At 55.2% G+C, this 25,068-nt stretch overlaps 1 protein-coding gene across 5 annotated transcripts in view; it reads right to left on the reverse strand.

The window, feature by feature from the left end:
• Positions 1-25,068, reverse strand: part of SLC37A1 (solute carrier family 37 member 1) — a 64,168-nt gene that overhangs the window by 13,636 nt on the left and 25,464 nt on the right. For 4 of the 5 annotated variants that reach the window (XM_041735024.1, XM_041735022.1, XM_041735021.1 and 1 more), the window contains exons 6-16: positions 22,867-23,002; positions 21,511-21,587; positions 20,579-20,745; positions 16,551-16,588; positions 13,762-13,836; positions 9,413-9,544; positions 6,772-6,862; positions 4,521-4,583; positions 3,934-4,019; positions 2,905-2,953; positions 1,696-1,769 (exon numbers count right to left, since the gene is read on the reverse strand). In XM_041735024.1, the coding sequence (XP_041590958.1) occupies positions 1,696-1,769; positions 2,905-2,953; positions 3,934-4,019; positions 4,521-4,583; positions 6,772-6,862; positions 9,413-9,544; positions 13,762-13,836; positions 16,551-16,588; positions 20,579-20,745; positions 21,511-21,587; positions 22,867-23,002 (988 nt within the window). Of the gene's footprint in view, positions 1-1,695; positions 1,770-1,933; positions 2,046-2,904; positions 2,954-3,933; positions 4,020-4,520; positions 4,584-6,771; positions 6,863-9,412; positions 9,545-13,761; positions 13,837-16,550; positions 16,589-20,578; positions 20,746-21,510; positions 21,588-22,866; positions 23,003-25,068 lie in introns of all 5 variants that reach the window. The other variant, XR_005984723.1, reaches the window with a different exon arrangement.

The raw sequence follows: 25,068 nt of genomic DNA on the forward strand, positions 1-25,068 counted from the left end.
GGGACTCCCTCAGCACAAATGGGGGGCCCGCTGCTGGAGGTCTGAGGCCCGGTGGACTCCCCGGCACCCCTCCCTCTGCTCCTCTCTGCTGACCTGTCAGGGCAGGGCCACTGGCTGTCTTGGGTGTGAAAAGGCCTGGGTGCTGAGGACAGTGCACTGAGCCACTGGGCAGGTGCCCTGCCCTGAGAGGAGGGGTATAAGGGGTAGGGGGCAGGTGCGGGGCCCACCGTGGTGTGGGGTCTGCAGCCACATGGGCTGGCCGTGGTTTCCCAGCAGGAGAATGAGTGAGTGGTTGGAGAATTCTGGGTCTGGTTCTGGGAGGACTCGAGAGAGGTGCAGGAGGGAAGCCACGTCCCTGCAGGCCAGGAAAGTTCCAGGGGCCTCAGGAGCCCGTCGGGGAGGCCGGACCAGAGGCCTGAGGAGGTGGCCACCCTGCCTACAAGACTACAAGCCACCTCTGGGGGACTGCTTATGAATTTAAACGAACTTTTAATTTTAGAGTAATCCTGGGTGCACAGACGCGCCCTGCACCCACCTTCCCTGGGTCGCAGCAGACGTCGCTGGCTCTATCTGCCACAATTAAGGCCCTGCATGGACGCGCTAGGATTACTTATCATGTGGGTTCTTATCTAACGTCTACTTTGGTCTCTTTCTGTCCAGGACACCACACGATGTGCGGCCATCACATCCCACACGATGTGCGGCCATCACAGCTCCCTCTGGCTGTGACAGTCCTCATACGTCCCCAGTTTCTGATGATGCCAAAGCCTGGACCGGGATGTCCCTGCGCTGGGAGGTGTGGGATGCTCTGCTCATGATGACACTGGGCTGGGGGTCCGGGAGGGAGGCCACAGGTGACATGCCATCTCCGTGGGACATGTCCTGGGTGCATGCTATCACACGCTCTGTCACTGTCGGCGCTGACCTTGGTTCCCTAGCGGGGGTGTCTATCAGGTCTCTCCTGTAGACCTTGAGAGACCTCTCCCCTTGAGAGGAAGTCGCTGTGCGCAGCCCACACCTAAGGAGAGTGAGGTGTGTTCCCTTCTCCGAGGATAGAGTACCCACAGAAATTCTTCAATGGAGGGGATTTGTATCTTTTCTCCCATTTATTTAGGGAAAAGACTTTTTAAAGAGGATTTTGTATCTTGGAGCCTGGTTCCCTATAGACAGTGGCATCTGATGACTGTGTCAACTGACCGTCGTGTCAGGTGGATGTGGGTGGCCCTGCCTCCAAGGGGTCCAAGGCCACCTTGTCAGCAGCCCCTTCCTCCGGGAAGAGTGGGTCAGTGGTCCCCGTGGACCCCAAGGCCGACCAGCAGGGGGCCAAGCACAGAGGGCGGCGGCTAGAGGGCGGAGCCGACCCCACTGGGGCTCAGATCTGGGCCCCCAGGGCGGGCTCGGGGGTGCATGTTCGCCAGCCCCTGGGGTTAGGCAAGGGTAGCACCACAGGCTGGCTTCTGACCTGGGGCCTCACATGAGCCCCCTCCCCTGGGCTCGGCACCGTCGTGGATGAACGGAGGGGGCAGCGCCGCTCTGCACTGGCTTCAGAAGACCCTTAAAAGCATGGCTATTAGTCACAGGCAGAAAGCTGCTTCTACATAGACACCGTTTTACTAAGAGTGACCACCTCTGTCGAGAACGGCAGAGATGAACTGCGCCTGCCTCGGCTCGGTGCCGAGACCGGTGGCCACTCACCAGGTCGGCAGAGACGGCGGTTGTGATCAGGGCATATGGCCCGCTGACCAGGGCCCCGCTGAGCAGCAGCATGGCTGTGGGAACCAGAAACCAGAAGGACAGATTTAGTAGCAAACAGTGGCCTCTGGGAGAGCCCCCGTGGCCTCAGCCACCCGTTGGGGAGCAGCCTGGTGCCACGCATGGGTGGGGAGTGGTGACCGCTGGGCCATGCATGGTGAGCATCTTCCTTTAAACCTGCCTGGGTATGTGTGGAAGTCCTGTCACACTCCCCCGAAGGCTCTGGACGGGTCTGGAGGACCTGGTACTACTCCCATTTCCTTGACCCTCAATGGGGGGCAGCTGTCGATGCCCTGGGAACGAGCAGAACCCCCGTGTCCTGAGCATGGATGTGCCCTGGGGGTGCCAGTGCTCCCCGTCATCATGCCGGCTGGGTGCTAACACCAGCCACGGCCTTCTCTGCCGCAGGGAGGGCTCTCTCAGTGCCCGCTGGTGGCAGCCCCTGTGGGGAACCCGGAGACCCAGCCCAGCTCCTGAGGACAGGAGAACACGCTGATTTCTGAAATGCATGCTTTCTACACCGTCCTCCAGGCTCACTCTCCTAACCTAGCCTCTGGTTTACTCTGTGCAGAAGCTTCTGGACCCACGGGTCACAGGAAACCCCATGGTCCTTGCATCAGCAACCTGCCTTCTGGATAACTTCTAACGGGATCCCACACAGCCTGCTTCCTTCCCAATCGGCGCTGCCAGCTTGTTAAGACAGAAACAATATTTACCCAGTGTCAGAGCCATAATCGGATAGTGCTGCTTGCAGGACGTTAAAAATACCCCTCCAGTGTCATGCAACTGCTCTCAGAATGGCAGCTGATGGATGCCAGCTGGGAGCCCATCCCCTGCCCGGCCTGTCCTCACCCGCCAAGGGTGCGGGACTCGGGCTGCTGCGTCCCTGCCCGCTGCCTGCCGGGGGCACGTGGCTCCTCTGAGGGCCTCCTCCTGGCCCCGGGGCAGGTGGCCTGTGCTCTCAGACCTGCGTATGGGCAGGCCTCACTGTGGGCACAGGCGTCCCACCAGGGGAGGGACACAGGACTATTTTAGCCATGCCATATGCTCAGTGACACTAGCCAAGTGCCTCTGTGTTGATGTTTTACTTTGTTTCATCAAGCTGTGTAGATGAGCACCGAGTATGGAAGAAGGAAGGCCTCACGGACTCACCGATAGTGGCTTCTAGGCCCATTTTGCTGATGGTGGAGAATATGTAGAGCTACCACGGGTGTAAAAAGAGAGAACTGGTTACTACAGGAAGCTGAAGACTGCCCAGGAGGCTGTCCTTCTGAGAAGCCAGGCCGGGGGTTCTCAGGCAGCCAACCCCAGAGTGAAGATGCCCTGGAGTCCCCAGCCTCCTGCCCCCCATGCAGGTTCTGGTGGCACCTCCCACTCTCCGGGGGGGGGGTGGACGGCTGATGGATGGGGCCGGGGGTGGGGTGGCTCTCCCCGGGCTCACTCTGAACGGCCGTCCCCCTCCCCGAACAGATGTAGCTGCTCAAGGAGGTCCTGCGCTGGGGCCACACTGACGCTTCTCAGCAAAGGTTCTATGAGGGTCTGTGTTGGGCTGCGTCCCAGGCTCCAGGGTGCCTGGCAGCTAGGCCTGTTCTGGGGACACAGCGCAGCAGGGTGGCAGACAGGCAGGTGCTTACGATGGGAGACGATGAGTAACTGCATTAGTCCCGCTATTATCATTACTATTACACAGTACTGATTCGGAAACCTTCACATTCACTCCGTGAGGGGGCACTACTGACGCCCTTGTTTCTCTGATGAGGAAACAGGCCCAGAGAGGGAAGGTCACCGGCCCAAGGACATGTACCATCAAATGCATGAAAAGCTGGAGTACACAGCGCCACAGTGGGCAGGGTCAGCACGGCCTGGGGAGGTGGGGCATCCTAAAGGCTGAGCAGGGCCTATATGGGGAGGACAGGGATGGAGCACCTCACAGGGAGCCAGGGATGAGTGAAGAGGTGGCTCAGCAACATGCTGAGGCCATGGGAGGCGTCCGGGGAAGTGGGCTGGGAAGGCCTGGAGGGGTTTGGAGGGGTTCGGAGGCTATGGCCAGCATCCAGGAACCATGAGCCATGAACGTGGGCTGAGTTCGGGCCAGATATGACTGTTTGCTGGTGGGGATGGTGGCTGCTTCCGGAGACTCGGGGCCCACACAGGGCAGGGGTGCGGCGGGGCTGGGCTCACCGTCGGGGCCGCCAGCAGCAGCATCAGGCCGCAGGTGGAGGCCCTTTTTTCCAGTCGGTCTGAGATCACACCTGCCAGGATCCCACCTGCAATGCAGAGGGGCGAGTCCAGGGCTGCCTGGGTGCCCAGGGCAAGAGCCCACCCAGAGAAAGCAGACTACACAAGACAGCAGCAAGAAGAGAACCCTCTTCTCCACATCCCTGTCCACGTTCACCATGAGCAGGAGGCGCCTCAGTGAACCAGCCTCGTGGGGCTGTGGTCAGAGGTGGGTGACCGGGGGCATCTCCCAGTGAGACAGCAGGGCAAGTCGTGGGTCTGGTTCTAGGCTGGCCCCGAAGCCAAGCCCCTTCACTGCTGGGGCTCTGACATGTGCAGCCTACCCTGAGGCAGGTCCCTGCTTCCTGAGTCAGACCTGGGACAGGGGACGGTGCCCTGGAGTGACGGCCATATGTCCACTCGGGTGATACAACGTTTTGGGGAACACGCGTCCCTCTCAACAGTAAGGCAGCTGAGAGAGAACACAGGTCCAGGTGCACACCTACCCTTGGCAGTTTCCGTCTAAGTACAACAGGGAGGGAGGGACTCACCGAAGATCCCGCCCACGTCAAACAGGGTGGAGAGCTCCCCGGCTTGCCTGGCATCAAGGTGATCTAACAAAATGACAAGTGTCCCTGTGAGCAAGTCGCAGCAACGTTAAGACCACACGCGGCACTCTTTTGTTTCCCGAGCATGACTTACACAGAGGAGCAGCTGAGTTGACTCCACAGTCCACAATGTAGGTGGATGCGCAGAAAAGACGAAAGCCAAACACTCTTTAGCAAAATGAGGATTTGCCTGGCTCAGCCTAATTACCATCCCTCTGGTTCAGTGTCCCCCAGGGGTAGCTGTAGGTTGGGCACAGCACAGAAGGTGCTGGTGCAAAGAACTGCCTGGTGCAAAGGGGCTCTGGCACCACAGGAGTGCCACGGGACCCCGAGGCCCTCGATCTGGAAGGGACTGCGCCTCCTCATACAGCAGAGGAGGAAGCCACGCTGGGCTCTGCGGGGGATTCAGCTTGGCCGGCACAGGAGAAGCGGGCTTTGGGGAGCATCTGGGACCACCGGTCAAATCCAGCCTTTCCTGGTGTCCTCAGTGGCACATTTTTTTTGTTTTAATCACTGAGACTGGAAAAGCCAGCAATTCATGACTAGAGTCCTAAAAATGTCACCCCTTCTGCAATCACAGGGAACAGAAGAAAAAAGAAGGTATGATGCTTGTCTACACTGCATGTGGCTTGCCTGCCCTAATGGAGTCACTCGACAGGGAGCAGCTCCTTACTGCCCCCCTCTGTCCCACAGACTCTGCACCCCTAAGGTCGGGGGGCTCCCCTTACTGCCTCAACTGCTGTCCCTATGAAACTCAGCCTTCTTGCCTCGGGCTTATGGCCACCTCTGCTTGTCCTTACCACCACTGGGAACATGTGGTGTCGGGGCCCAGGGCAGGCTGCCCCAAGACAGGCCACTTTGGCATAAAGCTTATCTTGAGTGAAGGAGTGCCTGGGTGGTTGTCAGCTATGCATCTGACTCTTGATTTAGGTTCAGGTCATGATCTCAGGGTTGTGAGATCGAGTCCTGTGTCAGGGTCTGAGCTTGGTGTGGAGTCTGCTGGAGAGTCTCTCTCCCTCTCCCTGCTCTCACTCTCTTTCCATAGAAGCTTCTTGTTGCCTCACTGTCTTTGGAATGCCCCATCTGTGTGGGTTTCCCGTGTGCACACTATTAAATGTGATTTTCTCCTGGCATCTGTCTCATGGTATTTTGATTTTCAGTCTAACTCAAAGGACCACAGGGCAGGGAAGGCCTCCTCCCTGACAGTGGTCTGCACCCTCTGAACTCACACATTCCAAATCTCCCCTTGTCATCATGTTCTTGGGGACTCCGGTGTCCTTCCCTTCTCCTTGCAGTCCCTGTTTTCTGGGCCCAGAGGCTCCAGGGCCTGCCCTGCCTGTCCGCCCCCAGCCATGGCTGCAGCCTCTGCACTCAAGCATCTTTTAAGAACGGCTGGTGCCAGGCAGCCCGGGTGGCTCAGTGGTTTAGCACGGCCTTCAGCCCAGGGTGTGGTCCCGGAGACCTGGGATCAAGTCCCACATCAGGCTCCCTGCATGGAATGGAGCCTGCTTCTCCCTCTGCCTGTGTCCATGCCTCTCTCTCTGTGTGTCTCTCATGAATAAATTAAATCTTAAAAAAAAAAAAAAGAATGGCCAGTGCCCCTCTCATCTTCCCCTCTGTGTCCCACACAGCACAGGGGTGCACGGTGCTCGTGGGCTGGTATGTTCCAACCTATCTACAGCTTCAGCCACAGCCGGACTTAGGATAAGGCCAGCTGTCAGCTGTCCCTAAAACTAGAGCCCATCTCCAAGGAGCAAGTTCCAGGTCAGATTACTCAGCATTTACAATCTCAGATCCCCGGGCCTCCCCTCCTCATGGGAGGGTGTGACCTGAAGTTCTAGATGGAAATGCAGGCTGCCCCAGATAGGAAGAGCCCCACGGAGCCTGCAGCCACAGCTGGAAAGGAACATGGGGTCCCTAAAGCCCCATCAAGGTTATTATCTGAGTTCTTTTTCTGCCTAAATTTTTCTACTAATCTATACTATAGATTAGTGCACAACTTCCATATCTGAGTTTTCTTTTTGCCCATATTTTTCTACTAATCTACACTGTTTGTTCCAAAATACGTCTCAAATCATCATGCATCACAGGCGCCGTTTCCTTCCCAGACTATAGAAACCGGCACATAAAAGGGAGTCCAGATCATGGCCACTGCACGGACTTCACACCGGTGCTTCCAGCAACAGGTACTCACCCACATTGGTGATGTACAGTGGAAGCCAGAAGAGGAAAGTGTAGCTGACCAACTTGGCAAACAGCAAACACAGAGAGAACTCGATCACACCCTGAAAAAGAGCGAGCCAGTCTTTACCCCAAATGTGTACTCAGCAGGTTTACTTATAGGTGCAACAGAATTATGAGTTACTCATTCCCCTAAGAACAGCCGGCACCTCTGGGCTCGTGGCACCTGCAGATGCTGCCGGCAGAGACAGGATGCCGCCCAGGGAAGGGTGAGGACCGGCCCACGGCCACTCCAGCAGCACGTCCTACCTTTGCAGATTGACACACAAAGTCTTGATGTCAGATCAGAGTCCCTAAAAGTACGCACTGATTTGGTTCCCGCACCACGTCGCTCTGGAAACTTAGCGGTTAGAGTTCTCAGAGCGTGCCTGGAGGGCCACCTGGTCGCCGCGCACTTGGTCCTCTCTCCCCTCTTGCCAGAAACAGCTGCAAACGACGCAGCAGCCAACACACACGGGACAGGCCTTCTGATGGGCCTGCACCTGCGCCCGCAGCCTGCCTGCTCCCCACAAAACCGAGTGCTGGGAAGACTCCAGGGAGAGATGTAGGTCGCAAAAGGGACACCGGGGCCTGCCATCTGACGGTGACTGAGAGAGTCCTGTCTGTGTTCTACTTGAGCTCTACTTTTACAAAGATGTGGCCTCATGGGACAGCCATTCTAGATGTCATTGGGAGGTCTGGGTGAGAAAAGGGGTGTGACACTAAGGGTCACACTGTGTGCACACAGGAACACCCACCAAACTAGGCAGGGAACACAATTCTCAACGTGCGTGATTCTGGAATTACCTGTGTTAGTGTTTCACAGGGGCCAGGCCGGGATGAGCATGCGCGCAGGGCTGACGGCATGAGGACCACGCACCCGGAGTGGCGCCCACTGCTGTCCTGAGTGACCCCGTGTAATCCCCAGAAGAGTATTACACCAGCCACGGAGCCCCACTGCCCACGAGGCAACAGAGGCTCAGAGTGGCTGACACACTTGCCTGGGACACCCAGCGTGCCAGCGGCAGGGCCAGGTCACGATGCCACTTCAGTCTGCCGCGGTGTGCACCCCACCTTCCACCGAGCAGCGCACGGCAAAGTTACTAGCTGTTATTAACAATTTTAAAAGTAGCTTTTGGGGATCCCTGGGTGGCTCAGTGGTTTAGGGCCTGCCTTCAGCCCAGGGTGTGATCCCAGAGTCCTGGGATCGAGTCCTGCATCAGGCTCTCTACATGGAGCCTGCTTCTCCCTCTGCCTGTGTCTCTGCCTCTCTCTCTGTGTGTCTCTAACGAATAAATAAAATCTTTTTTTTTTTTTTTAAAGTAGCTTTTTATTTAAAAGCAGCCGGTCCACATCCTCAGTGACTCTGGGAGTCCCAGCCTGGCCTTCCACGTTTCCCCACTGGCCAGACGCCCAGCTTCATCTGGGTGCTGCCAGTACTTTCTGTTCTCAAGCAGAAGTCTCTGGAGTGCTTTCATTTCTGTGACGTGATTCTAAGGTCCTGGGTGTACTGTTTGTGTTTCTAGCCTCACCCAGTCGCCAAAGGGCCTCTGGGCCTGCGCTCCCTCTGCCCTTTCTCTGCGAGGGCCCGCACCCGTGGGGCCGCTCTCCTCATGTGAGAGATCTGCAGCAGCTCCTTGCATGTCCCACCCGAGGGCAGGAGCCCAGATGTTTCTAGGTGTGGTCCACGAGGCCAGCAACAGCACAGGCCTGGACATCCTACCCCACGGGGGCAGTGTGTGCGATCTCCCCTCTCCACCTGCTTCTGCCCTGGGCTCAGCCTTCATCGCCTGCCACGGCTCGCCACGTGTCCTTTAGGAGGCCCCCAGATTCTCTGAGGGAGCCTGTGAATTTAATATAAGAAAATCTACAGCAATGAGAAATGTCACCACTGCCTGTGTAAAAATCTCTGGCTGGACCTCCTTCACGCCCTGATCCCATACCAGCATGCCGGCCAGCAGGTGCTACGTGAGCCTGTTAGCCCGGAGCTGGGGCCCACTGCCCGACCACGGACCAGCACCCTCATCTTTACACCAGCGCACAAGTGCAGTCTGCAGACCATCGGCTTTGTGTGTCCAGGGGCCTCGGTCTTCTCCCTTGGCTCTGCACGCTCGCCCCCTTACTCCTCCCGTTGGCACCTACAGCTCACACAGACCAGCTCTGTTCTCCTACAAGCACCTTAAAGGGTAGAGAAGATCGAGTGGCCGCTTGCACACCACAGAGCAGAACTCGGGACAGCACCTCCCAGGGGCTCACCCTCGGGGTCTTCAGGGGCCTGGGAGGGGGAGCACTGGGGAGAATAGGGGGCCCGGGGCACAGTCTTGCTGCCTCCAGATGTTCCAGTTTTCTGAGTGGAAGTGTGAAGCCCTAGTTGTCTATGAAATCGGTGACCTTCTACATGGAGGCAACCGACTTTGAAAAATCGAAAGCAGGGTGAGGCAGACACACCCTGCAGCCTTCCCCAGGCCCGAGCCTGCCTGTTGGCAACTTCTGGGTCATGCCGTAGAGTCCTAACCCGGGGATTATCTAACCACGGATTTCTTTTTTTAAGCTCGATCGTCCACAGCGGGCACAAGTGCCCCTTTCTGAAACCCCTCCCAGGCAGGCGTACTCACGGGGATCTTCAAGGCTCCGGTGAAGCTGATGGCAGCCATGCCGCCCCCGCTGTCGGCGGGGAGGACGACGATGTGGTTCTGGTGCACGGGGTGCTTCCCGTCCGAAAGCAGCAAGCATTGCATCTCGGGGTCCTGGAGGCGAAGCCCATTGCAGAGAGGAAAGAGAGAGAAGGTGTCACCAGGGAGGGCGTCTGGCTGAGTGAGGCCAGAAGTCCCGAGGAGGACGCCGCTCCACTAGGTCTTTGGGGCATCCTGCGTAAGCTTCTCACCAGCTTCTCACCATCCTGCGTAAGCCTTCTAATCCCAAGCACCGAAATGTCTTCAAGAAATACTAACTAAAAACATGCAAAATCCTTTGACCCAGCCATCTGCAAATCTATTTCTGAAAGATCAAGTGGAAAAATACCAAGAACCATAGGATAAAACAAATACTTGCAGATTCATTACTTTCAAATGAATTGATACCTAAGTGTAGCTACCAATACATACAGCTGCTCTACTATTTTAATGAGACATTCTAGTTTTTAAATTTTAATTCCTGTATAGTTAACATATAGTTTCAGGTATACAATAAAGTGATTCATCACATACATACGACGCCCGGTGCTCATCACAACAGGTGCACTCCTTATTAACCACCACCTATTTCCCCGATCTCCCTGCCCACCGCCCCCCTCCTGACCACCAGTGTGTTCTCTAGAGTTAAGAGTCTGTTTCTTGGTTTATCTCTTTTTTCCCCCTTTGCTCTTTTGTTTTCTTTAATTCCACATGGGTGAGGTCAATATGGTATTTTTCTTTCTCTATTTTGCTTAGCAGGATACCCTCTAGTTCCATCCATGTTGCTGCAGATGGCAAAATTTCATTCTTTTTTTGTGGTTGAATAAATATTCCTACACACACACCTCACTTCTCCTTACTCTGTTCATCTACCAATGGATACTTGTGCTGCTTCCATACCTTGGCGACTGTAAATACTGTTGTAAACATCAGGGTGCATGTATCCTTTTGAATTAGCACATTTGTGCTTTCTGGGGGTAAAGAGTAATGCGATTGCTATACTCTAAGGCAGCTCAATTTTTACCTTTCTGAGGACCCTCCATACTGTTCTCCAGAGCGGCTGCACCAATTTGCATCCCCACCAATAGCGCAAGAGGGTTCTCCTTTCCCCACATCCTCACCAACACCTGTCGTTTCCTCTCTTGTTAATTTTAGCCGTTCTGACAGGTGTGAGGTGGCTTCTCATTGTGGTTTTGACTTGCATTTCCCTTATGGTGAGTGATGCTGAACATCTTTGCACATGTCCTTTGGCCGTCTGGATGTCGGAGAAATGTCTGTTCATGTCTTCTGCCCATTTTTTAATTGGATTGTTTTTTTGGTATTGAAGTATGTAAGCTCTTCATACATTTTGGATACTAACCCTTTACCAGATGTGTCATTTACAAATATTTTCTCCCATTCCATAGGTTGCCTTTCAGTTTTGTTGTTTCTTTCTCCGAAAGTTTTTTATTTTGAGAAGTCTTAATAATTTTTATTCATTTTTGCTCTTATTTCCCTTGCCTCAGGAGACATATCTAGAAAACACGCTGCTATGGCTGAAGTCAGAGACATTACTGCCTATGCTCTCCTCTAGGATATCTATGGTTCCAGGTCTAGGACAGGTGTTTATAAACACTAAGCAGGCTCTCCAGTGGGTGGCACGCAACCAGATAAAGAGAAAACACAAAACAGATCCTGCTCAGTTACGACAAGAGCATCTCTAGCCCAGAGCAGGAGTTGCATACAGAAACCCGCCTGGCCCTCTCTGGTTCTGTAAGGCCCTCCTGGGCCACTCGCTGGGCTGGTTGGGAAGCCCCAGATCTGGCCCTTCAGCTCTCTAAGCAAGCTTGATCTTTGTTGGAAAGGGCCTCCTGCCCACACCCACTCATCTTTATGCACAGGCTGGGGGGGGGGGGGGGCTCCACCTACCAAATTCCAGTCCTTTGCAGTGTCTGGAGGAGACAAAGGAAAAGTGGGAAGTCACGGTGGGTTTTCCAAAACAAACCAGGGGAGCAACACTGAGTCCTTACAGAGCCAGAGGCCCACTGGGTGGACCAGGTCATGGGATGCTGTGTATCAAGGACCCTATAGGATCTAAGAGCACCTGTGGGAGCCCTTGGTGAGGGGCAGGGATTCTTCAGCCAGGGCGCCCCACTCCTGGGTGTAGGAGTCAGAGAGCAAAAAGGTTCCATCCACTAAAACACAGACACACACAGACACACAGACACACACACACACACACACACACACACGGCAGGGGGAGGGGAAGCATGTAATAATGCACTAACCTAAACGTGATAAGCCCATGCCACACCCTGTGCTGCCTGCGGCTATGCTGTGCTGAAAGGTCCCCCCCCCAGAGATCTGTGGATTCCCATTGTGTGCCTTGGGGAATCACCTCTAGTATTTAAACATCACTCAGTGCCCATTGTTTGTTGAGCCACAGCCAATCAAAAGATCCTCAGAGAAGCCAAGGATGGGCAATGACTTGTGACTACAAAGTGACAAATTCTGACCACCCACAAGCCAATCACCATAAAGACCTGAAAGATGGAAGAGAGTCCTCCTGGCTCCATGAACGCCAGAGCCTCTTCCTCTTCCCTTATAGTTGTTTCCTCACTCACCCCTTTCCTTATGCACTTCCTCATGAAGTTGTTCAGAGTCAGGCCTGGCACAGAAGCGGTGGCGATGAAGGGGCTGGGTGACACTGAACTCTGAGCCTAGGGGACCTGAGCTGGGTCATTCTGGGAAAGGGGACACCAGGATGTCCTGCTGAAATTGGAGGACTCCTGCCTGGTGACCCGGCAGCCACCTCCAGTGAATGAGCCTTTCCTGCCACGTGAGGGATACAGGACCCAAACCAGCTTGGTCATGGGCACGTCAAGGTCAGCCTGTGGTGTGGCCAGGCCCGAAGAAACAAGACTTGCCAGGGCCTGTCAATGTGTAACAGTCTCTCTGGTGATATGTTAGTCAATAGGCTTTTGCAGGACAGGAAGGGGAAGAGGGAAGTTACACTCAGAAGACAGGGCTAGCTGTACTGCTCGTGCTGGGCCGCGACACAGGGCCCGGGGTCTTGCCTCAAAGGAAAAGGTAAGTCTTCAGTAGCAATCGGGGGAGTTACTGCCATTTGGACATCGATTAACTCCTGATGCTGCGGATCCAGTATCTGTGTTCCTCTGAGGTTCCTGTGGGGAGTCCCAAGCCCTGCTGTGGGGGGCAGAGCCCTGAGGATAGAGTCTGTGCTGTGTAAGGAGAGTCTCTCCCTGTGCTCGGTCTCTCCAGCGTCCCAGGAGAAGGCGGCCATCAAGAAGTGGGCCTCACCCCAGGCCCCACCAGTGCCTGGATCTGGGACTTCTTTCCTCCAGAAAGAAATGTGTGCTGTTTAAGCCACCCAGTCTAGGGTATTTTTGCCAAGACATCCAATTTTTTAAATGCAAACTCAACAGTGAGGAGAGAGTTGAGCGCATTCCAATTGAATCTCCCTAAATTCCAAGAACCAAGATGTACGAAACATCATTTTTCCCTTTCCTGTTGTATCAACCACCACAAGTAAGTTTCCTTGGGCAGAAAAGAAAACCAAAAGTAAGAAGCCCATTCGGTACACTTATCCTTTAAGCTATTTGACTTAGAAAAGCTTGTAATTTCAAGAAGTCAAACTAAATCCGAGATGCCCCTGTGGCTCAATGCGGCCTGTGAAGCAGAGCCCCATGAAATACTGCTCGGGAGTCTCCTGAAAGGGAAGGGGTGGCAGCGCTGCCTCAGTTTCCTTGTCTGGAACGTCGAAGTGGCAGGGTGGAGGCCTGGGAGATGACTCTATGTTACTCGCTGGGCCCATCTCCCATGCCCAGCCCTCCCTGTGCATCCTCTGAATCCCTCTGGCTCAGGTCAGTGCAGACCCCGGCCTCTCCTCCTCCACAGCTTTACCCAAGCCACCTGCTCAGGGACGGATCCCAAGACTGGGCCTGCACCAGAGCCTGTGTACCCCCTCCCTCTGGACTCCTCGACTTAGCTGCTGTGGGAAACTGCTGGTTTCTGTCTGCACCCCACCCCTGCCCCCCAGAATGGGAGTCCATGGGAGCAGGGGACGCTGCCGCAGATGATCCGGGTGTGACCTGACCTGGGACCCTGAATACTGCAAACAGTCGTAGAATGAGTGCATCACTTTCAAAGTTGACTAAAAACTTAAAGTCCAGCTTGTGGCCCAAAGAAATCGCACAAGGCAGACTCAGATTGTACAGAGGAACTCCGAGACTCAGCTTTGTCACGAGGCAGGGCTCTGATTTCTGCGCAGCGGCAGGGCTGGTCCAACTCACCAGAGGCTTGTTCTTGTCCATGAAGATCTGCTTCTGCAGTCTGACTCTCTGCGTACCGTTCTCACAACCCTTCAGCTGCGGGGAGACAAAAGCAGAATTGAGCAATCACTGATCCGCCAGCCGCCAGCCACAACCAACGGCACCGTAGTGAGGGTGCTCTGTGCTGTTCTTGCAAAACAGCTGCCGAGGGCAAGTAAGACACACGATTAAAATAAAACAAAGGGCTGAGGGGCCCGGGTGGCTCAGTCGGTTAAGTGGTTTTGGCTCAGGTCATGATCTCAGGGTTGTAGGATCGAGCCCCACGTAGGGCTCTGCGCTCAACGAGGAGTCCACTGTAGAGCCCCTCTCCCCTGCCCCTCCCGCTCCTGCTCTCTCTCTCTCAAATAAATAAAAATACATAAAACAAAGGGCTAACTGGAGGCTCTAGACCCTCAGATCAAAGATGTTTAAAGAAGATCCTTCCTGGAAGAATGATCCAAGATTGAGGTAAAAGGATGTATGAAGCTGCTAATTGTGGCAACTTCACTTTCATGGCTTCATGAACTTCACCTTCATGGCTTTGACATTTTTGAATGACCCTGAAAGGAAAGGCAGAGTGTGTACGTGCAGGGGACGCGTGGACATCTCTGAGTGGGGCCGCTGGGCCGGCTGTTAGGGTTAATTCACAGCACAGCTAAACACTAATCTGTTTAAGTTTTGAAACTGAAATTCGTGCTCATGGCAGGAAAATAGCTTTTAAACTACTATAAAATATCAACTATGTTTTTTTTTTTTTAACGTGGACTGTAACCTTCCTGAAGGCAGTGTTTTTTTTCTTTTTAAAAAATTTGTATTTATTTATGATAGTCACACACACACACACACACACACACACACACAGAGAGAGAGAGAGAGAGAGAGAGAGAGAGAGGCAGAGACACAGGCAGAGAGAGAAGCAGGCTCCATGCACCGGGAGCCTGACGTGGGATTCGATCCCGGGTCTCCAGGATCGCGCCCTGGGCCAAAGGCAGGCGCTAAACCGCTGCGCCACCCAGGGATCCCAAGGCAGTGCTTTTTCAAAACTGATTCTTCATTTATTTTTTTGAAGAAGGTGCCAGAACCCTTCTTTTCAAATTAATTTTGCTCAAAAGCTCCAAGTGTGAACAAATGGACCAAAGCCTCTCCTCCTGCATCACGGCAGGTGCTATTTGGGGAGCCGCAGCCTGCGGGGAGAGCAAGAGGAGGTCCTGCCCCAGGGCTGCCCTGAGTGGGGAGACCAGCAGAGAGGGGCAAATGAACTTTATGTAGGGAAAAATGGGGAGCTGTGGGGGGGTGTCAAGTCAGTGACATGCCCTGACTCCTGTTTTAAGAAAGTCTACCCAGGAGGAGCAAAGGTCAACTGTCTGGGGAGGCTCAGAGGAGAGACTCGGTACCCCGGGCCCCAGTGGTGGAGGGAACAACCCACGTGGTGAGGAGGACACTCTGGGTTTGGCCTGCCCACAGTGAGGACAGGGGATCCCCGAATGAGAAGGAATGCTGGGGCCCAGCAAGTCTATGGGGTGGAGAGAGATTACTCCAGTTGTGGCTCATCTGAGACCCTGTGGGGATGGCAGGTGCGCAGTGGCATGAGTGACGGGGAGCTCAGCGTGGAGGCCCTGCTGGGACTCCACACAGGGAGGTGCTGGCCGCCAGGGCCTCCGCAGATCTCTGCAGGGAGGGCGTGGATGGGTGCTAGTGCATCTGGGGGTCTGGCAGAGATGTGGGGCCAGCAAAGCACTCAGTGTGGCCACGGCTGGACTGTCATGGGAGACCTGGGACAGCTTGGCATCTGCAGGCCTGAGAAAGGGGGCACTTGATGGGAGAGGGAAAAATCACATCTGAGTGGGAAAAATTGGAGAGGGACACAAACCATGAGAGACTCTTAAGTCTGGGAAACAAAGGGTTGTGGAAGGGGAGGTGGGTGGGGGGATAGGGTGACTGGGTGATGGGCACTGAGGGGGGCACTTGTTTGGATGAGCACTGGGGGTCATACTATGTGGCAAATTAAATTTAAATTAAAAAAAAATCACATCAGCACCAGCAACAGGCCAAGTGAGACGGGCCAGAGGCTGACCACATGTGGCCAGATGATGTTGCTGGGCCTGTGATGGGCTGTTTTTTTTAAAGATTTTATTTATTTATTTGATAGAGACAGAGAGTGCATCAGTAGGTGGAGGGGCAGAGAGAGAGGGAGAAGCAGATGCCCTGCTGAGCAGGGAGCCCAATGCTGGGCTCCATCCCAGGACCCCAGGATCATGACCTGAGCTCACCAACGGAGCCCCCAGGCGCCCTGTGGCCGGCTGTTTGAGTGGACGGTGCAGGCCTGAGGGAAGGAGAGAAGCCCTGCCAGTGTAGTGAGGGAGGGCATGCCCCAGGGGTCTGCTCTAAGGCAAGCGGGGAACCGGGCAGGAGCAAGGGCCACGCAGGCTTCGTCCAAGGTGGGGACGCCAGCTGCTGGGAGCGACAGAGGGAAGAGGGAGCGCGGAGATGCAGGAGCAGGTGGACGGAGGAGCAAGTTCCTCGCGGCCACAACAGGGCAGGCCCGGCCTCACGTCAGTCTCCTGGGGACACTGCCACCCAGACTGCACCCCGCTCCTGCTGTGGTCACAATGGGCCCTTCTCCAGCACTGCCTATATTGTGAGGGCGGGCCCCATGCCCACACTTGTCACCCACAGACACCGCACAGACTGGACCAGGCTGGTGACAGTCCTCAGACACCGGCTGACGGCACACTGTCCCAGAGGACACGAGGAGCTGAGGGGGTCCTTACCGCCACCAGGGAGGAGGAGCAGGCGATGTCCTTTGGATCTGAAACATCAAAGGGGGACAGCGGTGAACCCAGGCCCAGGCGTGTCCACCACCCAAGACATTAAAACGACACCCATCTGATACTTGACTAAGCGAGCAAGGGTTTCAGGAAAAGACGATGCCCGTGGCAGCACCCTGCCACGCACCCCGCACACCCCTCCTTCAGTCCCCGGGACACACGCTGGGTGAAGGGAGCCCCGGCAAAGGCAGACCATCGTGCGTGTGTAAAGGGCTTTGCACTATGGGAAAGATTTCACACGGGACAAGTACAAATGCACAGAGAGTGTGCACATGACGGTGATGAGCCACGGGAGGTACGTTTAAGGGCAAGGGTGCTCTGAGTCTGCACTGGGTTCTCTCTGGTTGCAGACACCCATGCACGGGAGCCCGGGCCCCAGCAGGCCAGGGAGCCCCAAGACTACAGGGACGCCTCCTACCGTGAGGCCAGGGGCGGCGCTGCCGCCAGGAGGGTCGCTGTGAGCACAGGGCAGCACTTGTCAAGGCCGCGTGCACAGAGAAGCCCCTCCCAACCACGGCTGTGGGGAGACGGTGGGTGCACGGTGGGGGAAGGGGGCTCCCCAGAGAGTGCGACATTGGAGCAGAGAGGCCTACTTGGGGGTCTCCCTGCCGAGAGGTAAGGGGTGGACGAGGCGAGTCTGGTCTGCACGCCAGAGTGAGGGGGCCACGAGCCCCGTTGACTTCCTCATGGCTCCTTTTGTGGCACCCTATCACGGGCACTGGGGTCCCAGGGAGGAAAGAGAAGGGCCTGGAACACAGCGGAGGGGTGTTTCCCCTTCTCCTCCCCCAGATGCTCGGGCCCAGGAGGGAAGGCAAGGAGGCTGGGGGCTGCGGCAGACACAGAGCGAGGGAGTGAGGAGAGGCTGTGGTTAGGGGCCAGTGCGTGTCCCACCAGCAGCGGCCAGTCGCCCACCTTCCACCGTGTGGCAGGGGGAGGCTCGCAAGGTGGAAAGATGGTGGCTGAGAAGTCACGGATGGGTGGTATTTCTCAGATGCTTTTTAAGAAAAGAGTTCCCACGGCCCCAGAGAACACTGTTCAAGTCCCTGGGCTCTAGGGAACCCAGGCTGGAGAAGCAGACTTCAGGAGGACCTACGCTCCCCCCTGCAGGAAGACGGCTTTCAAACACGTGTCGTCTCTGTGAGAAGAGACAGTGTTTATAACTCATAAAGTTTGTTTTTTAAAAATTATCACCTAAGTGAAAAAAAATTTTAATTGAATCCATAAGAACGCATCCCACGGACCCAGGGGTCCATGGCCAAAGTCTGAATGGGTGACCAGGCACCTGGTTACGCCCCAGCTTCAGCACTTCCTGTGTGACCTACAGCCCCGAGCCTTGAGACTTTGCCCTGGAAATCCACGAGATAACACCGCACTGAGCCTGGCACAGCGCCTGGGACACGGAAGCACCTGCTACGTGGTGGCCGCCTCCCCCCACGAGAATGTCCTCGCGAGGACGTGGAAGAATGGCCACAGGGCATGTGCTCCCTGATTACTTGGAGAGTCTGAAAGTCGTGTGAACTCCAGTGCAAATAACAAATAAACCTCAGATCTTAATACAAGAGGGCAGATGCCAACACCCGGTGGGAGCACACAGTGGAGACGGGCTCAGAGGAAGACCCCCGGTGGGAAGGCAGAGAAATGCCAGGGTCAGGTGCCCATGAGCCCCGTGAGCCCGGCGCTGGGGAGCAGCCCCTGCAGAAGCCAGGGGAGGAGAGCAAGTAGCCAAGGGTGGGGGGAACAGGGACCGCCAACCCCAGGACACGAGCCGTCCAAGGCAGCGCCGGGGGATGCTGGGTGAGGGCAGGGGCCAGGTGACGAGAAAAACCGGGTGGCCCTGGGCTCTGGAGGGACCTGCATGCATTGAGACACCTGCCCCAGACCGCGAAAAGTGGGAGGAGAAGGTCAGGGGTGGGGGGCCGGGAAGGAGACACTGCAGGTGGTGCCCTGAAGGGAGACAGGGAAGCCACTGAGGATCTCGTGTCACCTGGAGCCACCGTACTACCAATGGCCGGACATACAGACTCTCGGCACAAATCCAACCCCAGCCCCAGGAATGTGACTGGGTGTGGGGGTGGTGGGGGGAAGGGGAGACAAGCTCCGAGTCCAGGCCTCACCTCACAGCACCCACCCTGCCCATGGGGCCCCCAGTCTCCCACCAGGGTCAGCACCCTGCGTTTCCCCGCTGGTCAAGGAGAACCCACGGAGCAGAGGCGCAGCGCAGGTGTGCAGGTGCACATCTGTCCCCCACGCAGTAACAGCGGCCTCCCGGGACAGCCTCGCATGTGCAGTCCCCTGGCCTCAAGGCCTGCTGGGCGGGGGAAGCTGAGGGATGGCGCTTCTGCCCCACAGTGACCGGGGCCGAGAGGCAGCGCTCCAGGGTCCCTGCGGGAACTGGACGGGGACCCCAACAAGACAGGGTGGGAAAGAAGCTCCAGGAGACCCTGGGGGGACCCTCCGCCATGGCCCACCCCCTCGGAAGCCACAGGAGTGGGGCAGCTCGGTGGGAAGGAGGCTCTTGTTCGATCACAGAAGACAAACCGCAGCTTCCTTGCTCCTGGGAGCCGAGCCCTGAGCGGAGGACGAGGCCCTGCCCGGGAAACCAAGCTGACGGGTCTGGGTGCTCAGATCCTGGCCCAGCCGGCAAACAAGCTCACATCTGTCTCCTGCCGCACACTCCGTCCCTCACCACATTTCCTCTTTCCCCCACAACCAATCATTGGTAGAGAAAGAGAAGAAAAGGTACCGTGGATTCTCGACCCGGGGGCAGGACACACCTGGGGCCCCCTGCGCACGAGCAAAGAGGCGCGCACTGTTCTCCAGGTGACTAATGCGTAAGGGACACGCTGAGCGCCCCGGTGCCACGGAGCCAGCCTAGAGAATAGGTGCCACCAGGGACCTTGCCCGGAACTCTGGGCCACCCCCGCCCTACTGAGGTGCCACAGCTGGCTATGGTGGTAAGTGGGCTCAATAGTCCCAGCCGTCTCACAGCTCACCTCACAGATGGCCCCCGGAGGACATGGTGACAGTGGGGTGAGCAGCCCTACCCCTCCCTGCTCGCCCTAGCAGACCATGGCCTCCGCTCACACAGACGGAGGCTGGCCCGCAGCCTCACATCTGCATGGGTAGACAGCGGTCACTTTAAAATGGAAAGGTTTGCTTCAGCAACAGGGAAAGAGAAGCGAGAAGAGGAGTCAAACAGTCCTTAACGTCCTGGACGAAGCTGGCAGCTCGGAGCACAAAGCTGAAGCTGCCACGAATGCCCGGCACGGATGGAGTAACTGGGCTCCTGGGCATCCTGACCGGGGAGGGAACAGTAGGGAGCCGTCTAGCACCGTGTGGTGTTATTTTGCTTTTAGCCAAATTAAAGAAGCAAATGCCCAATACAACTCCTCAGAGCAGCTCACGGAATTAGAAGAGCAGAGCAGTGCTGGCTTGGGGTAATTGCCAGGAATCTCTGTCCTGCCAGATTTCTATTCTGAAAGTTAATGTCCAATCCAATTAAATCACAAGTTTGGTATTGAGTCTAGAAGGGAACAAAGAATCTGATTTTCTGGTAGTACGCTCCCCACCTGCTCAGGATATACGGTCTTGAGTCATGTTGTCTCAGATTTATCTATCAGAAGGCAAACAAGCTGGTGAGATAGGAGTTTGTGGGAGCGAGACGGGTGAGCAGGTGCAGCCACATGGGCTGGGCGCTGCACCCCTGGGGGTGAGCGACGTGGCAGGTCTCGGGGAGACGTGACACTCCCAGCACAAGGCAAACCGTGCGCACCTGAGACAACAGAAAAGCCGGCAACACCAGGGGAGAAACAGCTCATGGGAGAAGTCTACACCTGAAGAAGGACGCCTACCTGGCAAGGGCAGAGCCAGGGTGACCCTGGGCCCGCACTGGACGAATGTGGCCCATTCTCTTAGCAACTTGCCCCCCAAACCTCTCCCGGGGCGTCCTCTCCAAGGCCGCGTGTACTTACGTTCGATGAGAAACAGAAAGCACACTATCCCCATGGCTGCCACGATGGCCCCGGGAACAATGAAGGACAGGCCCCAGCACGTGGACACCCAGTAGCCAGCAATCAAGGAGCCCAGGATGTTGCCCACCGAGGTGTGGGAATTCCAGACCCCCATAATCAAGCCTCGCCTGCAACAGAAAACACAAGACAGCAAAGGACGTTGAGAAGCTTCAGTGGGTCGGCAGGTGTAGGACGGACGGTGGCCAGGACGCGTAAGAGGTGACCTGGAAATCGGCAGGAGTGTGGATGCCGCTTCCACAAGGCGTTTTTATTTTACCCCAGGCTGAATAACCGCACCTCTCTCCCAGGGCTTGGTGACTTCACGCTTACAGAGAGGAAAGAAACCTTTCCCTGAACGTCGTGGAAGGCCCCAGCTTTAAATTTGTGCTTCCATAATCCAATCATTTGAGGAAATATCTCATTATCAGGACCCACCCGATGAATGAATTGGGAGAACCTGAATGAGGTTCTGGTGATCAGCTCAGGTCAGCCGTGCAGAACGACAGACTCGCCCCAATCATGACACGGTGGGGGGTGCCTCTCTGGGGAGGAAGGCCTAAGTTCCATAGGTTTCAATCACCTTCCTTCACAGAATAGTGAAAGTGACTTCTTCTGCAGGATGTCTAAAGAATAACTAAAAAGAAGGTGATCTGGATTTCAAAAATAGGGCACTGGGGTGGCTCAGTCGGTTAAAGCCTCTGCCTTCAGCTCAGGTCATGAGATCAAGTCCCCACGTCGGGCTCCCTGCTCAGTGGGAAGTCTGCTTCTCCCTCTGCCCTTCCCTCCTGCTTGTGATCTCTCTCTCTCTCTCAAGTAAATGAAATCTTAAAAAACAAAAACAAAAACAAAAAACTCAAAAAAATGCTACTGGGAGTGGAGCCACCTCTGCTCACCTTCCTTTTCCAAACCAGTTGCTGAGGCAGGTGACGACGCTGGGCCAGCCAGTGGTCTGCACCAGTCCGTTGATGATCTGTGACAGAAGGGAAAGAGGGCTCACCGCTGGCGGAAGAGGGTGTGTGAGCCCCGTCTTCAGGTCAGGCTCCCAAAAGCTCACTCGTCTCTGTTCCTTGCAAGTTTGGGAGCACAGCTGGGACTCCCACTACAAGGCAGCACACATGCTCTGATGTGAGCCTCAACAGCCAAAGATGAGTTTTAAACTACACACACGAGTGTGTGCATGTGTGTGTAATTACAATTACTTGCAGACCACACGTTTCACTTGTCTCCTGACCCCCTGTAGGGGGACCGGATGGACTCCGTGCCCAGGGAAAGCATTTCTCCACTTTCCAAGAGTATTCTGAGCTTAGGCTCTAAGTACAGGGGTCAGGAAGGGCAGCAGGTTGGCTTCAGTCTCAGGAGCGGGGACGGCCAGCTCAGGATGACACAGGAGACCAGGTCCACCAGGGCGCCCCCTCCCACTCGGGAGTCGGGGGGCTGCAGGTCTGGCCTGGGCTTCAGCCCGGCCTGCCTTCCCTCCAGGAACACGCTGGGACTCCGGCGAACTGTTCATTCCTTCCCTCTAATTTTACATTTTATTACAAAGTGTGAATCACTGTTGTAATTAAAACAGCCAAACTTTTTCAAGTCCTGTGGCGACATTTTAAAAAGCAAATTACACAGGATTTGCTTTGATGATCTCAGTGCACCCCCCCCAGGCTATGCGGAGAGCCTCAGAGGCCGAGTCAGTACGTCTTGCACTTGTAGCTGGTACCTCCCCGGGGCCGTGTGGAGCCAGGGCTGCAGGAAGGACGGGGCCCAGGGCCCAGCTGGACGGACAGAGCCTCACGGCCTGGCCTCTACTCCCCTCGGAGCCCCCGGAGGCTCTCTCCTTTCCTCCCCGCTGACCACCTGCAGCCCCGTCATCCTGCCAGCAGCTGCAGAGTCCTCCCTCCCTCCTACCCCTGCCACACCTCGAGTCCCCACAATGCGAGAGGTCAAATGCATCATAGGACACCACATCCCAAAGTCTTCCACACAGAGGCCGAAGGGCTCCCCACGCTGGGGTGCTGATGGGGGGCGGAGGTTCTTGAAGAGGCAAACTCCTGCGATGAAGGGGGACTCAGAGCTCCTGCCAGGACGTAGTGGAACAGAAGTGGCACTTCCCATGGAGTGCAGACGGCAGACAGGACACGCTGTTGCCCCCACCCTGCAGCTTCCTCCCATGGCAGGGGTGGGACCCGCAGCACAAACACCCAGTTGGATTCATCACAGAAAACTTGTCCACAGGGAGCCATGGGCCCGGCCCTTACCTGAGTTACCACGTAGAATCCAAAACTGTGGATATTGTAGAAATAGCCTAACCCAAACAGGGCAGTGAAAGCGCCACTGGCCAGCATCCCAAACGTGAGATAATACCGAATGGGCAGGCGTTCCCCTATGATGCCGCTGGGGATGGAGAAAAAAGAAGCCAACGTGAGAAACGAGGAGACCAACACACCCCTGATGTGAAGGGCCCATGATCTGTCCGGATGTTTCCACGCTGTTCTTGGAGTTTCCAGAATTCGAATGCACTACAGTTTCTAGGAAGATTTCATCACAACTGTCTCCAGTAGAGCACTTATTAACCAGAAATTGGCAACGGGCAACATCTTTTAAGACTTTATTGCTGGTAAGAGCCACTGACTGTCAATAATAAACCTCAAACACTGTGACCTGCATGTGATGGCTGGCAATTAAGATCACCAAAATCTTGGGGCGCCTGGGTGACTTAGTGAGTTGAGCGTCTGACTCTTGGTTTTGGCTCAGGTCATGGGCTCAGGGGTGTGAGATTGAGCCCTTGAGTCTGGCTTCCTGCTTGGTGGGGAGTCGGCTTGTGCCCCCACCCCTCCGCTCTGCCCTGTTCTGTGAAATGGATAAATAAAATCTTAAAAAAAAAAAAAGAACCCACAAACTTGTCCCACTAGTTAATCCTGCTTTTATACAAACAACGTCCAATAAGTGTGCCTAGTGCTTAAAAATGTTGATTTTCAGCCTGCAGACACGTGATCATGAAAAGGCCCTGGAGCAGTCATGGGGTCACCTGCGGTCATACACCAGGCTGGATGGGTCTGCCAGCCGCCCTCCTGCTGCCACCACTGTGACCTGGTTTGAAGACAGTTTTTCTCTAACATGAGGGCTGACACAGGGGGCTGCTATGCTCCTGTCCCCAGAAATGTCACTCGATGATGAGCTGGCCTCATGGGTAATTCCTTCCTGGAGCTGTCAGGGCGCTCAAATGAGACTGAAGTGGGCTAAGGGCCTGGTCCATGGTGGCTGCTCAATACGGCGCACCTCATGCCACACGGAGTAGATGCCTGGCTGCCTGAGGAGTGTCACCATGGAGCAACTTGTCATTGTCACTTAGGAAGTGAACAAAACCCAGAATCACAAGTGATTGTGAGCCTTTTATAGTCATTGAAAACTGCTGATCTCCTTTCCTTCCACGTAACCATTCTGGGAGTCAAATAAATACGAAGCATAATGACACCTGCCTGCCCGGTACTCTGGGAAGTATCCCCCAAATTCTTTCATCTCAAGAACCAATACATCCACCAGCTTTCCCTTCTGAAGTCCCTAAATAAGGAAGCTCTATCTAGCACCACGCAGATGACTAAAGCGGAGGAAGTAATTTAAAATTAGAAAGAACATTCAGGTCATGTTTTAAGTTGGGTAGAAACTTAACAGGACAGACTCAGGAGCACTCTAGAGCCAAACAAGTGATCCAGTTCAACTTGCTGGCATCAGGGAAGAGAAAACGTGTCTCAGAGGGGCAGGCTGACCTGCCTGATGTCACAGGACAGAGCTCGTGCCACTGGCCAGGGCTGACAAATGTTCTGCAGTTTTGCTATAAGATATAATGGGCCCACGTTTAGTCTTTACTTCAAAGTTTTTGAAGGAAACACCTAATGGGATGGACGCCATTCCACCTTACATCCGATTCACACGGAGACAAAAGGCCGTGCCGCACCTGCTGGGAAGGCGTCCACTGTACACCGAGAGACAATTTTATAATACCCCTCCTGAGCGAGCTGCATGACAAATTACCTTTGTCAAGAAAAAGGCAACAATAAAACCACCTTCTTTAAAGGCTTTTTAACCTCAACACTCCCAATATGTTGCATGGGGTCATTCTCTGTGGTGAGGGGCTGTCCTGTGCTGGAGCATGCTCAGTGGCCCTGATCTCTGCCCGCTAGAAGCCAGAAGCACCCCGTTCTGTTGTGACAACCAACCACACTTACTTACTGCTCAACGTTGCCTAGGGGACAAACTCCCAGCTGAGAACCACACATAGATACTATTTTCTAGTAACTGAGAAAAACACATTCCAACCTTTGGGTTTTTTTATAAGGTTACTGGTGTCCTGTAAGACTGTAGCCTTTGGGGTGTAAAGGTCTGACCTCAAGATGGAATATGGTGGCTAGCTGCCTGGTTGCAACTCCTGCCCTATGAAGCCTGATGCTTACACTGCGTCC

This window comes from Vulpes lagopus, chromosome 20, assembly GCF_018345385.1.
Source record: "Vulpes lagopus strain Blue_001 chromosome 20, ASM1834538v1, whole genome shotgun sequence".
Classification (NCBI taxonomy): domain Eukaryota; kingdom Metazoa; phylum Chordata; class Mammalia; order Carnivora; family Canidae; genus Vulpes; species Vulpes lagopus.